Source organism: Charadrius vociferus, unplaced genomic scaffold (assembly GCF_000708025.1).
Source record: "Charadrius vociferus isolate BGI_N301 unplaced genomic scaffold, ASM70802v2 scaffold195, whole genome shotgun sequence".
Classification (NCBI taxonomy): Eukaryota; Metazoa; Chordata; class Aves; order Charadriiformes; family Charadriidae; genus Charadrius; species Charadrius vociferus.
In genome coordinates this window covers 362,760-380,655 of record NW_009648539.1, presented here as the reverse complement: position 1 = coordinate 380,655, position 17,896 = coordinate 362,760, and the positions used below count along the sequence as shown (strand labels likewise).

At 40.0% G+C, this 17,896-nt stretch overlaps 1 protein-coding gene across 1 annotated transcript; it reads right to left on the bottom strand.

Moving 5' to 3' along the window:
* Positions 1-226: 226 nt before the first annotated feature.
* Positions 227-11,696, bottom strand: CNDP1 (carnosine dipeptidase 1 (metallopeptidase M20 family)). The gene is made up of 11 exons (XM_009885866.1): positions 11,625-11,696; positions 11,018-11,161; positions 9,245-9,407; positions 8,028-8,116; positions 5,856-6,056; positions 4,346-4,430; positions 3,616-3,776; positions 2,034-2,198; positions 1,697-1,838; positions 1,156-1,303; positions 227-332 (listed from the first exon to the last, which is right to left on the bottom strand). Exons 1-11 carry the CDS (start codon positions 11,694-11,696, stop codon positions 227-229), a joined length of 1,476 nt encoding a protein of 491 aa, XP_009884168.1.
* Positions 11,697-17,896: the final 6,200 nt, after the last annotated feature.

Below are 17,896 nucleotides of genomic sequence, written 5' to 3'. Positions count from 1 at the left end.
GAATGAATTATCCCTAACCCCGTTTTATAGCTTTAGGGATAAGATCACTTGATTGACTGGATCACAAATGCATGTCATGTAGTAGTATGGCAAATAATAGCATGACATTTATTTTTTCCACCAATTCAGACCCGCAGAGGATGTGATTTATAAGTTTTTTCCAGATCAGGAAGTTTGAAAGCTTAAGACTAAAAAAGTGCTTTGCAGATTTTCATGCAATGGTCTGTCAGTCGTTAGTCTCCGTGTTTGAAGTTTCATGTAAGTGCCGATGTAGCTTTGATATCTCCAGGAAAAAGGCTGCAAACGCTTTGGTTCCTTCAATGTAGTTGTGTCTATGAAGAAGGAAAGAAAGAGAATTAAATTATTTGAATGAACTTCAAATTAGTGGCATGTAGTCTGGTGAAGTTTTCAGAGTCCTCAGAGGAATTTGCAAGATTCGTCACCCAAAAAAAGGACCAAGTGCACAGAAATTCTGGACATCCTGCAATTGGCATTCCTCTGAAGGGTTCACTGAGGAGACTTTTTCTAATGTTATGTCCCCTAATTACTACTGTCTGTAGCCACAAGGGTTGAGGATATGCTTAGAGACAACAAAAAACAATTTGGGAATTAATCATTGTAGGATTCTCCAGTTCCTCAAACTCAGTGTGACTTGACTCAGAAGCTGCACAAATGCTCAGGCAACACACTTCTCAAAGAATGAACACAAATGGCAAGTTAAGGCTAATTTTTATACAATTACTCTAGGTTTGGTCCCTTTATATCCATTTATACTGAAAAGCATTAAACCCCTTACTTAACCATTATCCTTTGTATGTCTGACCGGAATACATTGAAATTGATGCTGTGATGGAAAGATGCCCATCTACATCATCGTCTTTCAGACCAGAGAAATTTAATTGGCAGTGAAATGAAAATTGCCAGTGCGAGGTATTTAAAGGCTGAGTAAACACTTCATGAAAATTATATAGAGGTATGTGTTAAGTTGGGAATTTTTCTTTCTACGTGGCACAGCAACAAGTTTCCTAGAGGCAGTAGTTTGGGACTGTCCAGTGGAGAGCAAAGCTTCCCATATGGTAGTGCTTATGTGTGGGTACCCAGGGACTTCGGTTCTCCCATATTCTCTTATAGCGCAAATAGACAAACAAAAGAAACCTGCTTATTTTCTCACTCTGGGAGTGCTCCCCATCATCGGCTGCTCCAATCGGAAACATCATCACACTTTTCTGCGTTATAGCCTGAAACATTCTGGCAACAGGAATTGTTGAACCATCCCGAATAAGATCAGGATCTTCTCCAAAAACTGAAATACATGGAGAGAATTCATTACGTGAAATAAAGGTGCTTTCTTCAGCTACCAAATATCAGCTATTTGCTCAAACATAACAAGCTTCTGAGTAGGAATTGTTTTGAGTGTGCAGCCAATTGATTTCATGAATCAATTGCACTTTAACCTCTGGTTTTCCGTTAGTACATGAAAGAACTAAATGAGGTCTTCTGGCTACGCTTATTAAATAGCGCCCAATTCAGCTGCAGGGGGCGATATGACTGAGTTCTATAAAAATCAATAAGATGTATACATCAATGAGATGTGATTGCAGCACCAATCAGGAAATCCCTTTTGCTCTATGAATGAGCACAACTCCCCTGCACACTTGCAGACACATTAAAGACTAAAAAAAAAGAAGGAACATACCTGTTTTTATTGCTCTTCTTGCTGCTTTGTACAGTGGACCATTAACATCAGCGAGCCAGGGCTTCGCACACAAAGGCATAGACACTTTCAGTTTGTTTGGACTGTTCCTCTTGGAGAAGACACCCTCCAAGTGCTCCACCACCTGCGGGGAAAACACATCGCAGTCAGAAGTGTTCAGCTTCTTGCAGCTCAAGCTTACACCCACGTTCCCACTTCTGCTGTCAGAAACAAATAAATGCTAAAAATATTCAGTTTACTACTTTGGGTGTAAATTTTTGAGCTGTGAAGAGGGACTTAGTTGACACAGTAGAGGCCAAAGAAAAGGTTTGCCTCTTACCTGTTTTTTCACAACTGAAAGGTCCATGTGGGGGACCTGACGGATTGAGAATTTGCCAATGACTTTTGCCGGAATGACCGTTTTAATTCCCGGTTCATGAAAAGCTCCTTCAATCCCATGAATAGAGAGAGAAGGGTAACGCCACAGGTGTAGAAGTATTTCTTCCTTCAAAAAAATAACGTTGAAAATATAAAGGATGACACAGGAGCCATTCACAATTGATGTAAACTGATGTGATGAAATAACCTTTTTCCATCCTAAAATTTGTATTTGGAGACCTCTGTTTTAAAGATGTTTGATTTGTAATTTAAACCCATGCTCATATCTTTTCATTTAAAAAAAAAAATACTATTTCTTTCCATCAACATTTGTTTACCTTTAGAGATATTTGGATAAGAACAACTTTTCATGCACAGCAAGAAAAGTGGAGCATTATTTCAAAATACCTTGGAAGGAAATTTTTCTCATGCAAAGGAAAATCAGAACAACTTCTGATCTGACTGTCTGTTGATCTTATAACTTCTAGCAGGAGAAACCCGGGACCAGCTTAGCCAGACCCTTCCCAGATTATGCCAGGGGACAAATTTTACTATAGAGTGCTAAATAATATAAAAGGTAAGAAAATAATAGATCCATTTCCCAGAGAAAATAAATAGGGGTAAAAAAAATAAAAACAGAAAAAAAGAAAATGTTTATTCTAAGGAAGAAAGGAGAAATATATGTTATAAATTGTTCTTCATGCAGAACCGCAGGGCACAGCTCCTTTCCTTCTACTCCAGTTTTATGAGACTAGAGTTTTACGTACACATAAAATTTGCACTGTTTCATCCTCATATAAGTAAAGCATCAGAACTTTAGTGTAGTTACATTATACTTCTGTATTACTGATTATTACAGTCTAGCTTAGGCTAATTCAGAGGCTTTTTCATCAAAATAAAAGCAGCCATATTACAGGTTATACAAGTATAATTACATCGGTGATAAAAAAAAATAATGAATCTCTTCTTTCCTTTCTCCCAGCTGCCACTCCTGTGCAGAGAGATCTTTCTGAGCCAGCCCTTACCTACTGTTTTTTATTTAGGATATGATTTTTAAATGCTGGCAAATAGAGGCTTATAGCTCTGTGTGGGTTTTTGGCGTGCTCGACAGACATCAAAATCTGAATTAAGCACATAAAAACCACCCTAAAACACATCTGTCTAAAGCTGCCTCCCCATTTTTTCAAAGCCAAATACAACTTTTCTACTACGTAACCCATGCACAGAGGTTTTAATGCTTATTTTCTTAGGCTGGTTTTGTGAGAGGGAGAGGATCTGCAGTGCAAGAGAAGGGGAGCAACACTGTTAGTTTTGCATTATTCCTTTTCATTGATTATTCACTTTTCGGATAACTTTCCCCAGATGCGGTAGCTTGCATTTTCAGCAGATTAATTTTATTTACCTTTTAATGTTCTTTGCACCTTTATTTTATTTTTGAGTTTGCCATTGTCTGAAAACATCTTTCAGTTTGGCTTTATACATAAATGCTACAAATGAGTGATTTAAATTCTTTCTGCTGACCATTTATACAGATTTTATGTTACCTTGGTGCCATAGAGGAATTTTTCCACGCCACTATTATTTTTATGTTCCTCTAGATCAAATTCAATCGATTCATACAATTTCCTCTCCTCCTCTGTCAGGGCAGCAACGCTGTCGTAGATTCCAGGGATCTTAATACGACCTGTGGGATCCACAAGGCTGTCTACAACACAAGATAGAGATATCAGTACAAGTGGGACCTGTTTCTTCCACTTGGCAATCACAACACCTTTTCTCTTCTACCGAACTCTTTACCAGATGAGTAAGCCCAACCACTAACTACTAGCAACTGTTTGCATCCATCAAGCTGTGGCACCTATGTTGATGCATTTTCATATTTATGAAGAAAACCACTGAGTTGCTGCTCATTTGTGCGTAGTGTGTGGTGGATCAGCACAGCTGCTGACATGAAAACATCATCTTCACAAGATACAAATCAGCATTAAAAAGACAGGCTTTGCTACGTGTGTATGTATTCGAGTTGCCAGCAATCCTTAAACTTTCTTGATTGACACCAGCTTAATGGGCATGTGTCTGAGGTCCTGGCCTTACTGGGGACATTCCCTTCCTCAGCTGCTGCCACTGTAGTTATGCTGAGATTTATAAACCTAGGAATCTTGCTTCAATTAGACTTGCCTTACTCAGGTCAATTAAACATGGCACTGATCTTTGTTAGGCTGATTGCTAGCCGTTGTTCCCCAGTTACTCCTGAGCAATGACGCGTGTTATTACCCAGCAGAGCTATCAGGTCTGTCAGTGGCTCATGAACGATGCCTCCAAAAGTTCCAGAGTGAAGGTCCTTGCTGCCGCATTCAACCTGTACCAAAAACACAGGTTACATATAAACACTCCTTACCTTTTTCTTCTGCGAGTGGTTGGTTGTTTTTTTTTTTCCCCACAGCAACTCGTGACTGCGGTTTTTTAAATGACACCACAAGTGGATAAAAATGATTATGTGTTTATTTATAAAATGGAAAACATTTTGTGTCAGGAACAATCTGCTGCTGGTAAAGAGAAAATAGGGCTCTCTTGTTAATCACTAGAGAAATGCAGCTGTCTATAGCACTTACAGGTCTTTGAAAGCAAGAGTCCCTCTCCATTCCTTCCTTTGCTCCAGCAAGATTAAACACACTAAGTGAAACACATATTACTGTTTCTAACATCGCAGAATAACTTCAAGTTCTCTATTTAATGCTAAATCTTCATAACAAAGGCAAGAATGAACCATACTTGTTTTGTGTTAAGAAAATATATGTCCAACCTTAATTCCAGAATGCAACACATCAGAATTCAGAGGACTCTTGAATCATACAGCTTTAGAATAGAGAGAGGCATTTGGTTTATTAAATGGGTTCTTTTTCCAGACACATTTTCATATGCAGGTTTATCGTAAACTATCTGCCTGCAAAAAACTTGTTTATTCTTCTCAAAACCTCATTACAGCCCACTGCCTGGTAGCAGGTAGAGATCATTTTTGATGTTTTAATAGCATCATTTTTCTTAACCAAGACTTAGAAGAATTGAATCAAGGCTGCTGAGGCTCTTTTAGTTAAAAAACAAATTTCATTCTATTTCAGACAGAAAGGTTAATGCAGATTTTTCTTTAGTTCTCTAGTTCTTTAATCTTCTCTCTGAAATTCCTTTTATGCTTCATCAGGAAGTTTCCAGATGAGAAATTTCTGCTTTTCATTTCACAATAGCTCACGTTGGCTGCTAAATATACTACAGTGCACTGTTACTTGCTTCTGCCAGTGTTTACAGAAATTTTGTGTGGCTTTTAAACCCAGGAATCCAACTACATTGAGTCCCTTTAGGCAGATACATTGCAGTAAGCAGTATCTGCTGCAAAAGGGGCAGAGCTGCAGAAGAAATCGTTTTAGAGTGAATGAGAGAGTTGGGAGGCACAGGGATGGTGCTGCGAGAGAACAGAGTCGACGTGTGGAACGAGTGATGAGAGAAGACAGGGAGAGCAGCAGGAGAGTAATGGGATAGCAAAGGGATCAAGGAGAGAGAGCGTAAGTGGAGAAACGATGATTGAAGAGGAGTTAATGGAAGTAAATAAGGCTAATTGCACTGAAATGAGGGGGGAAATCTGCACAAGCAAAAAGGGATGTGGAAGAAAGGTCTGTATTTGTAAATATTAAGCTTGCTCTTGGTCTTTCTTTGCATGCAGATGTAGATGTGGTGTGCAGTGTACATCACTGCTCTCTGGGCCCAGTTTGAATGAACCTGTGTCGTTTACCTCCACACAGAAGCAGGCATTTCCCCGACTCCCATACGTAAGGGCAGGCTTCTTGTTGCTGAGCCAGAGGTTGTCCGAAATCACAATATAATCAACATCAGAGAAAAAGCCCCATTTTTCTTCTTCAAGTAATTTTTCCAGCCCCAAGGACCCTGCTTCTTCCATGCCTTCAATTACAAACTTGAAGTTTACCGGTGTAGCCTAAATAAACAGTAATGAAGTCTGGGTAAGCAACAAGCATTTTCAAAAATAAAAGACCTTAAAAAAGTCAAAAGCAGACTGGCTTGCAGTACATGTGTTAGGAAATGAAGGACATAGGATACATAGCTTGCTTCAATAGAAAGGGCATTGATAAATATATGTGTCGTTTCCCAGAAAAACTTGTTCTTCATGTTATGTGTCGTTTCCCAGAAAAACTTGTTGTTCTTCATGCTTTTTCCACACTTTTAATTTTTGAAGGAAAATACTAGTGATATGCTTTTTCCTTGTGTTTTCAGAAAGCTTGGACTGCCTCATAAAATGGGATTTATTTCTCTCAGTACCATTAAGTATTCTAATTGCTTTGGAAATCCTGCATAATAACAGTTGCATTTTCACAGAAAATTTCCTGCCTCTTATATTTCTACTGTTGGTGCCTGTGCGGGAACCACTGGCAGAGGTCTACTGCTGCAGCTTTCCCAACGTGTTATCTATCACCAGAGTTGGGATTTCAGTGGTAAAAATGTTGCTGTGTTGCTGATGGTTCTACTATAATTGTCCTTTAAGCAGTCATGAATCCATTTGCCTGCTAGTTCATAAGGATGGAGTTCCAAGGGTAATTAAGAGAACTTTTATTATGGAATAGCACAAGTTAGAAATGCTGACGCATCCCACAGGAGAAATAAATTTGAGCTTAGTTTCCCGTTCTAATTCATTTTCTCATTACAGCTTTTAAGATGTTTTATCTTCTGATTGAATGCTCAGATTAAACGCAGGAACAAATGTGTAGAATTAAATGAACTTGTGTTATAGATGGGTTCACCAGTGGTTCATCGAACGACCACAAAAACATTTAGAAACAAACTGTTCATGAATATTGTTTGATGGTCTGTGCTGTCTTCTAGGGAAAGGCTTCAAATAAGAAGTATTTATTTTTGCTTGCTTGTTAAAATGCTGAAGTTATTATTAGTGATTTGAAAAACTGGAAAGATGCAGAGAGACAGCCCCATAACCATACCCACTTACAACAGCTAATCTGTACACAAATAACGTGTGGGTTTACTAGCACTTAAGAGACACTGAGGTCAATTCCGTACTACTGATGCAAGAAGAACATCAGTTTTCCAGAAGGTTGTAAAAGGACTTTAAAAGTCAAGACTTATGCTCAGTTTGTGCCATAGTATCATTACAGAGGCACAAAACTGTTTCTCAACAATCTAACAAAACGTCATGCAAATTCACCTTAAAGTATGCTCACTAACCACGTTATAAGTTTGGACTATATGTTGGTTTAGCTTTGCATTGGGGATACAACTAGCTCAAAATTATTAAATATGCAGACAGATTTAAAGGTAACTGAGTTGGTCATTGTAATAATTTAGGCAAAAGTTTGATTCCTAGAGCTATGTCATACTATAAGTGGGTATATTTGTACTTGGTTAATGCACCCATTCAGAGCAATTGCTTTGATGAATCTAATACATTTTTGAAAGAGCAGCCCATTATGTATGAGCATTTCTTAATACTTGTTCTCTTCATGCATACACACATAAATTGAAGGTAACTTGTAGATAGACAAAATCAAAGATTGGCAGAATGTAACAGGAGAGATGAATCTTCATGACCAATCTGTGCTGTATGTTATTTTACCATTTTAAAAGCTCTCAAGAGAATCGGGTATCAAAGCTGCTTAATGTATATAATATACATTGAATGCTTTCCCCAGTGTACAGGGCAATGACAGCAAAACCATATTTACCTTGCATACAGACTGTTCAAAATAGAAATGCTCAAGGACAGATTCTTACTGGAGTGGGACCAGTGCCCCAGATATAGCATTAGAAATAAGCTAATATTTCAAAATCTACATCATCTGTTGGTACAGAGACATATCATCTAACTCACAGAAAGGTAAATGCATCCCTCCAGAGATATATTATAAAACAACAACAATAACTCCTCATTAATACGTACTAATTCCAAGGCTCGAAATGTTTCCACTGCGTTTATCCAAGCTAAGACAGGTCCTTTATTATCTGTTGCTCCACGCCCATAGAGATTTCCTTAAAAAGAAGAGGAACATTTTTAAGCAATCTTTGAAACTTCTCTCGTCACTTCAGTGTCATCAGCAAATTCCTGTTACCACAGAAGCTGTAGTGGTGCGTGAAAGCGTCAAAAGAATCAGTATTTCATTGACATGTTTTAAATAAAGTGATGGGTGTTTCTCAGTGCACTGGTACACTTTTGTTTTACTCCCTTTTACATACATCATATTGTGGTTTCTGCTACGTGCCAATTTCTGAGCTTCACTTTTGTTCCTAGGAGCTGTTTGTTCACACCAGATATCCCTGGAGAATTTGCACAATACGCGGCTTCTATGCACATCAGCCAGCCCAGGTAAAAAGCAGCAAAAAACCCCCACAGACAGATACCCCAATAGAAGTATGAAGCTACAAGTCTAGGCACAATATTTTTTTTAAGTGTTTAACTGTACAGTTGTATGCAGGGACAGATTTCGGTTTCATGTACAGATAAATCTGTGGATTGTCACTACCAGATTTATCTGGGGCATTCCCTACTGAAGGCAGAAGTTACCCCAGTAAGGGTGTTTGTAACTGGTCCCAAGAGATTGGAAAGAGCGATTTAATGGCTGTAGGATAGGCCTGGGAATTTCTGGATTCTTGGTCTTACTCCCTGCTGACCCTCATCCTTAATTTTGGTCCTTCAAGTGAACAGAGCTTTGCATGCTCAGCTGGCTGTAGTGGAAGCATAAGTATGTTAAGGGGGAGGGAGGGCTCTCATTTTTCCACCACCAATGTTCCTTAGCTCCAGCATGGCAGGTGGAGGTACTAAAGGATTATGAAGCAAGAACAGGAAGCACGAGGGAGGATAATGGCTGATCCAACAACCCAACAAGAATTTTAAAGCAGAAATGGATTCTCTATTGAATACTCTATAATGCATAACTAACCTCATGTGGCTCTTCCACGCCAAATATTAAACAATCACTGATGGGTCTCACTACTCACAGCATGGTCATCAAGATTCAAAGCTGCTGAATTTGTCCCACAGATTTCCATGGGAGAAGTCCTCATGCTCTGGTTAAACATACAGGGAGGAGCCTCTTTCTACTCAGAATCTCAAAGTTATGTATTCAAATAACAATACAAAAATTATGAGCAGATACACACCATTGATTTCTGTCAGTGTGTAAGGGTCCGTTTTCCAGCCATCTTCCTTTTTGGCAGGCTGCACATCCACATGACCATAGAAACATACAGTGGGGTTTTGTGGATCCTTCCCCAGTTCCCCGAGAATCACAGGAGGCAGTGGAAGGTTCTGGCCATCAGGCAACTGCAGATAAACAAAAAAAAGAAAAGGAAAAACAAACCCTTGAAAACTTGCAAATGTTATGTAAAAAACACCCTGGAATTCTCAGTATTGAAAATACTTCTACATGGTCAGTTGGCTCCGATTTGACCAGGTCTACAAATCTGACTTTGAATCCAGTTCTAACCTACCCAGACAAATTAAGATTTTTCTTCCCACCTGTTTAGGTTCTGCAGAGACTTTATGGAGCTATTCTAACATTTAGTGTCATAAATGCCCTTGTTACTAACCTCTTATTTAGCAACATTCGGGAAGACAAAGCTGACTATGTTCTAGAGTGATAAAAGTATATGTTGCAACACTGAAACAGTCAAAAGCCACACAAACTAATCTGGGGTTTTATTTTGCCACAGACAGATCACAGGAGTCCTGTAACTTCACATACAGAAACAAAAATAGCAGCAGCAGCAGCAGCTATTTTAGACTGTTTTCAAACAGGTTAAGGCTCTAAACCAATCCTGTAACTTACTGCTGTGCAGAACAGATCTCCACCATGGCCAAGACAGGCTGAGCATCTCACAAGACAGAGAGATAAGTAGTGAAGAAATGTGTGTATTCCCTTGTATTCACTGATATCAGTCTGTATCGGTCTGTTGCAACTGTAGCGTAGCTGCTTGCCCAGTCATCAAAGGAAAAACCCATTTTGTGAAACAAGATTTTGGTCCTGGGCAGCGAAAAGTATCTCTGGTCTCTGCTCCGACAACAGGTAATCCATTCCCTGCTTTTACTGACGCAGACTGTTGCTATATATTTTCATCATAACCTCATGCCAAGTGCATGCTAAGGTTTTAATTTTAAATGCATTCATTACAACTATTAAATTATATGAAATATTAAACTGCATTCATTACAACTATTAAATTATATAACCTGAAATATTAAAGTATTGCTGTGCCACAAGGTCCTTGTGCTAAGACTCTCACGATCCTGCCCAGAAGCCTCAGAAGAAAGAAAAGGGAATCACTATTAGTGAACTTTTAAATTCCTGTTAGAATAGGAATTCAACAGCCCAGGGCAGGAAAGACCCCCCAGCTACAGTAAAATAAGTGAACGAGAGACAGAGATTTCTCAGATACTGGCTCTTGCCTGTTGCTTTCCAACTGTGGCTGGGAGCATTTGTCAGAAGCTCCCAAAACCAAAGATGATGCTCAAGATAGCTACCCTTTCTGTCTAGCAACACTTGTAAAACCTACTTCCCTCATATAAAGACTTTGGTGACAAAGTGATGCATTAATTATCATGCTTCGTTACTCAGAAGAATGTAAAAATAAGCCCTGGTAAAAAACTCAGATGTTTTACTTTTACAAAGTGCTTCCCTCCAGTTGAAAGCTCCAAACTGCCCCTCCTATGCAGAGAACATCTGTTTGCATTTGGGTTGTCTGTGTGGTCTCCCAAGTCTGTTGTCAGACAGTTTGAGGGACTTATTTCAGCAGGTCTCACATAGCTATGAGACTATTGAGATTGCTATCTAGCTACCAAAAATATTGGTAAGTCATAACATACATAGCACTGAATGTAACAGGTAAACCACATGAGCAAATATGACATTTTAAATGTAAGAATCAAACCAGCACCTGATGTGAGCCCAGGTTTACTAAATTGACTGTGGCTCCCAGTGCTGAAAGTCTGTCTGCTGCCAGTGCCACCATTCGCGTTACTTCTTTCCTCAGAGCCGGTTGAACAGAATCGCTTTCCACAGCCACCCATATCTTAAGATCCTGCACAGGAAGGAAAGACGTGCAGTTAAATCACCCAGGATACCGCAGTGTTTGGCCTTTGAACACAAGAAGTGTCACATTGGAAGATGGTTTCATTTCTACCCCATCACAGCAGTGTCATGGATGCCATATATTTATTTTTTTTCTAAACTGGCAAAGATTTGCCATTTCTCTCCTGTGGGTGCATTTTAGCTCCGTGGAGCCTCTCTCTGCACACACTGGAAGGATGCCCACAGCCACCTGGTCTACGGAGGTCCATGTAAATCCCTCTTTCACTCAGAAGGTCCCCAGCACAGACTCTCCCCTTGCAACCTTGCTTTTTGAGGCTCGTGTGGCACACCCAGTGCCAGAGGTGGAACCCTGCTTGTTACCTTATTGGGAAACACTCATCTTGCATATAGAGCACAGCACTCCGGGCCATCAGTTCTGTGCTCCAGTCATTTCACTGCAATATAGGTCCTACCTCGATGAAATCATTTTGATGTACATCAATGTAGCGGAAGATCTCTATCTCCAATGCTGATGAGGAGGACATTCCCACCTTAAAGAGCAGTGCAAGGCTGAGATGGATTCTATCTGAAAGTTAAGGATAAAATTCAAGATGTTAGAGACATCCTGCAATACGCACTTCTCAGTGATAGAAAGCAGAGAAAACTGCAAAATGCTGAGCCTATTTAAGTTTCCTTTAAGTCCCTCAAGACAGGAGAAAGTACACCTGAATTATTTTATCGCATAAAACCTGCGGTCAACTCATGGTATAGTTTCTAGAAGAAAGTGAAAAAATGACCAAAGACTAAACAGCTTTATAATTTCTGCTTTATAAGTTAAGGGAGGTGTTTTCTAAAGAAACTTTTATTGCATCATTTTTAAATGCACAAACATCAAATTGTATGTTCTGGGAAGACAACACCAGGAGAAGACTTGTAAACACCAACACACACCAATGGCCCAGGGGACTCATCTTTCTTTTCCTTCATTCCCAGAAGGAGGGAGATGAGTGGATTCACTGACACATGCTGTGTATTTTTCATGAATACAGGAGAACAATCCTGACACCAGAGACTATTTGACAACAAATAGATTTTGTGGTTGAATAAGAACAGTGTCACTACTGAAACACTTGATAAGTGCAGAAGTTATTTAGTACTTGCAAACCTCTCTGCCATCTTGTTTTTGGCAAGACGAGTGAAGATTTAAAAACCATAAGAATTTGAAAAGTGGTTTTCTTCCTTCCTGCAGTTTTCCCTTCCTGTACCCATGAAGTTCCTGCTGTAGTTTCTTGAGTCAGTGTTAGCAGAGTACCACTTGGATGGCTAAATACTTGGCTGGGCTAAATTCAGAATAGCTGCTGTATTGGGCTGTGCGATGGGATGTACTCCAAGCTCAAAACCAAATACCCTGATTCCAAAAATATTCTACGCTGGTAACAAAACATGTAGTTGCAGGTCCATCCATAATTCCTTAACTTTCATGCATTGCTAAGGTGATAGGCTATGGTAATATTAATAATTTCAATTACATTTCTCTGACAGAGCAGAAAGATTGAAAACCCAAGTGTGATGAACAAGAGAAGGGAAACATTGTTCATTTTGGCTGGAGATCCTGGCTGTATGAAGGCTGGGTCCCATTTTCCAACCTTCCCTTGCAAGCAAGATTGCATCCACATTGCCCATGACACAGGTCACTCTCAGAAGTAAAGCTTTCAGAAGGCCTGTGACACTAGATGTAATCCCCAGTGCCCAGTTTCTGACACCTGTTGGCACTGGAAACACTGGTATTGAAAGAAACGAAATGCCAATTTTGCAGGACAGCGAAGCTGCAGAGCACTGCTAGAGAGATGACTTGTTAACTGAGACAAGAAAATCCAAATTTGGGTGGGATTTTTAGGATGGAGAGATTAAAAGTCGGCATATTATTTAAATGCAGGAATATTATTTAAATGCTAATAGTAGCTGGGGGAAAAAAAAAAAAAAAAAGTGGTTTTCTTCCTTCCTGCAGTTTTCCCTTCCTGTACCCATGAAGTTCCTGCTGTAGTTTCTTAAGTCAGTGTTAGCAGAGTACCACTTGGATGGCTAAATACTTGGCTGGGCTAAATTCAGAATAGCTGCTGTATTGGGCTGTGCGATGGGATGTACTCCAAGCTCAAAACCAAATACCCTGATTCCAAAAATATTCTACGCTGGTAACAAAACATGTAGTTGCAGGTCCATCCATAATTCCTTAACTTTCATGCATTGCTAAGGTGATAGGCTATGGTAATATTAATAATTTCAATTACATTTCTCTGACAGAGCAGAAAGATTGAAAACCCAAGTGTGATGAACAAGAGAAGGGAAACATTGTTCATTTTGGCTGGAGATCCTGGCTGTATGAAGGCTGAGTCCCATTTTCCAACCTTCCCTTGCAAGCAAGATTGCATCCACATTGCCCATGACACAGGTCACTCTCAGAAGTAAAGCTTTCAGAAGGCCTGTGACACTAGATGTAATCCCCAGTGCCCAGTTTCTGACACCTGTTGGCACTGGAAACACTGGTATTGAAAGAAACGAAATGCCAATTTTGCAGGACAGCGAAGCTGCAGAGCACTGCTAGAGAGATGACTTGTTAACTGAGACAAGAAAATCCAAATTTGGGTGGGATTTTTAGGATGGAGAGATTAAAAGTCGGCATATTATTTAAATGCAGGAATATTATTTAAATGCTAATAGTAGCTGGGGGAAAAAAAAAAAAATCAGTGATGATCAAAGTACCATTTTCTTCTCACGTTGTTTTCTCCATTAAAAGGCAAACCCTACCTCCAAGAGGTGGATCTAATCAACTGTCACCTTCAAATATTCCTGTCACCAGTCACAGCAGCAATGTGGCCTAAACCAAAAGGGATTATTACAGGAATTTTTGAAGCAAGCATAAAAAAAAATATAAATCAGGACATTTCAGAAGAGACAAAGCAGTTCCTGGGATTTGGCAACAAAGATGTGGAGAATGAGGTCTTGGTTTATGGTAGTTTAGGCTATAGTCATCTTTGGATAGCGCTTCAGCAGGTAAAGTTTAGCAACAGGAGCTTTGCAACAAGCACCCAAACTTAAAATCCCCATTTTGGCTATTTCTTCAAGCCTGGCACAGCGCAAGTGGCTGCGAATACTTGGCAACTGAAGTCCATTTTAGAGAGGGTGATAGCACTTCTACGTGCTATCGCACACATGGTCAGAAGGACTTCCCAGGCTGCACAGGGCAGACAAGACCGGGAGTCCCAGGCTGGGATGGTGGTAACCATTCCCTGATGAGCAGAGTTTCCTGACAAAGACGAGACACTGGCTCTTGCTGGGACAGTGCCCAGGTAGACACAGGAGGACATCTGGGCTGAGGCAGCAGCAGGTCCCAGGAGAGGAAAGTTTACCTTCAGGCCAGGTCTTATTACAGTCATAGTGTCTTCCACCTCCGAGCTGGGTCTCGCAGAGGGGAGCTGGTTCCCACACAGGGTGAGGAGAGGACAGGACCTCTAATGGGTCCATTTATGAGGGACTCCAGAAAAGTGCAAGGTACTGCACCCCCAGAAGAGAATGATAAGAACAGGTGATAGATACAGTGCGGTCATTCATCTGAAAGTGGGATAGATTCTAGTCTTGCAATGGGCATTGCCAACAGACAGGCCGAGAGATCCCAGCGTGTGACGATATTAATCAGGTGTTCATCTAGAGAGACTTTAGGGCTGTTACCTTCATTTTCCACAGAGCCTGCTAGATGCCTCAGTTTCACACGTATTTCACTCATTCTTTCTACCTTACCATTTCCAAACCTCAATTTGGATAATATTTGTAACAGAGGCCACTGAATGTGCCCTTATTTAACCTTACCATAGAAAACCAGATAGGCCTCTCGGGATTCAGTTACTTACGGGGAAAAAAAAAAACCCTTTTGGGTACGCCACACTTGAACAAGGAGGATCATAACACGGGTCAGCACACGGCTGCTAGAGCAACCAAGTCATGCAACAGATAAGTATCAGTGACTCCATCAGATTTGATTTTCCCTCTATCTGTTCAAATATTCGATTTTGCTGAGTTGCTGAGTTCTATACATTTTCACTCTAAAAGGATGAGTATGTATATATAGTTGGCACCTTACAGTAACTTAAAGAAACACATATCTTTTAATATTACATGAAGTTCAGAATCACAACAGGGCTGCTTATACAGGGGACCTGTGCTGTGGTGACGGTATCTTCCTCTTTTTACCCACGTTACATGCAAATGACCTGGAAAAATGCAGACAAGAGACATATGTCTTCAAGTCATGTTTGGTTAGCTTTTAACTGTTTAAGAATATGTAAGGAGAAAACTAAAATGCTGTGGAGTAAGAAACCCAAGCATTTAAACAAGCAAAACATCCTAGGAATATTTGAAATACTTCTGTGATATTTTTGAAGTGGAGACAGACTTCAGTAAGAGCTTATAGAATATCACAAAAAAAAGCTTATAGAACATCACAAAAGTAGTTGCTTTCATAAACAGAAATAAGCATGAATAGTGCCAAAGTTGGGAAAAATGAATGTGAGGAGATACTTATGCGGTCCTCCAGAGTAGCAGAGTGCACCAATACTAATAATTCAAACAAGAAATTAGGTAACAACTACGTTGTGCTGTACTTGAGGGAGGACAGTAGCAGATGGAACTTCATGTTAATGTACTACTAATACACAGACAATGCTGCTAGAAAGCATTTGGATCACAACTGGAAAGCTTGTGTAAAAGAGGGAGTCTTTAATAAAACAGTAGAATTATTTCAGGCAAGGCTAAAATAGCTCAGCACTACAAGGAGGGGGAAAATGATTTGAAATTATGATAAAGCCTGGGGTGGGGGAAATATCAAAGACTTCAGTGTTCAATTTCAAGTGTATTTTATTTGATCTCATTTTCAAGAGCAGCTGATGCTTTATAGAAAAAAGTGGTATGACTATTTTTAGAAATAATGCATGATAGTCACGCAGTTTCTCTTCCTTCATTCCTTAGTAGTAAGAACATTTTGTGTCTTACTTCCTCCAATCTCGTTAAGTACTGTTAAAAGAAAACTTGGCGTTCTTGAGGGGTGATCTAACAAGAAATCCAAGTTGATTCTTTAACTAGGATGGCTCTTTGATAAAATATCAACTAAACTTACGAACATTTGAGAAGCAGCTCCTGAATGTGCTTTGCTGCCCTCCTGGCTGTTCCTGAAGCTCATACCTCATGTGCTTTTCTCCCTGCGGTGCCACATCTGAGGTGTGTGCGTGGCAGGGGCGGGGGGAGGCGTGCCAATGAAAATTCAACATTGCAACCAACCCAGAGAAAAAGTCAGAAGTTGCTTACTTTATAAATAATATAAAGAACATTTGATATGAAAGGAGATAAAGATATGTATGGCAGTAGGAACCAGTTTACCAAATCAACGATGCATTGAAAGGAACATTCCCTCTAAGCAATCACCACCAAGGAAGATAAATAACAACCCTGTTATTTCAGGGTTTAACAACATTCACTGATAAGTGGCCTACCTTTGGCAGAAGCAGGCAATCAAGCCTAAATCACCTCTCCAGCTGACTAGGTGAGACCCTCGGAGGAGGATGACTCTTCACATGGAAGTTCTCCAGCAAAGCCCTGACCACACGTAGCCACTGCCACCGTAATGACCAGGAGCTGCAGAGATCCAGACACATGCGGGGGGATGAACGCCTGCTCACAAAGCCTGACTGCCTTTGAAGATGGTTAAATAAATGACATTAAATCTGGTTAAGTGCGTAACAACTTTGGTGGAAGGCATAGATAAAATCTGGCACTGGCTGGCAGGTGCCACTGCAATGCCCAGTGCTGTTTCCAGCCATCAGCTCTTACGAAGTGTTGCAATATGAGCTGCCTTCAGGACTTTTCGGCGAAGGACAGTGACTGGCTCTGCCCTTCTAGCTCAAGAGTTCTAGAAAAAAAAAATTAGACCCTTTTTGTCAGCTCTGCTTTGCTATATTACAGATCGTGTTAGAAAAGAAAGCCCTTACCTCTTTGTGCTCTTGGTTTGCAGCTGCCTTTCTGGATGGTGATGACAGTTTGAACTGGAAAGATCTCCTTTTCCACCTGCGAAACAGCGACATTTTATCTCAGTTCACTGATATGTTCTGCAGTTATGAAGGGTTACTTTTAAGTTAAAGATTAACTTTTGGTTTAGATGCTTAAGTCTGCTTCTTTATCATATAATAATGCAAGTAGGATATCCAAATCACTACCACATCAAGCCATGAGAAATTTTCCCATCTTCTTTTCCTCCTCCTTTTCTCCCTGGAAGTCCCAGATCCTAGCAGGAACCCCAACATGAGAAAACACTTGAGCATTACTGATAAGCATGGCTGCTTCACATTATCTATCAATCACAGTATTTTGGAGGACTTGGAGAACAGAAGTGGCTTTTGTTTGTTGCTTTGATTTGAAAACTGGAGAAGAAAAGATATGTTTCTGTTAAGGAGAAGAATTTCGCCCAGGAAGTAGTATTTCACTGTGCCCACTGAGTAGTTCGCTATTTACCTAAGAAAATTTTCTGAGCTTGACTGCTCGTTGGTTTGCAATCAGATAAACACTGGTATAAAAAGATCCTTCTTGGAGAGACAGCTGTGCTGCCTTTAGCTCTTTTCATAGTAAAAAGATTAATAGGAAAGAACTGTGGGAGGTACAGCTAAGTACCAAATTACATGCACTAGTATGTAAGGCTGAGCTA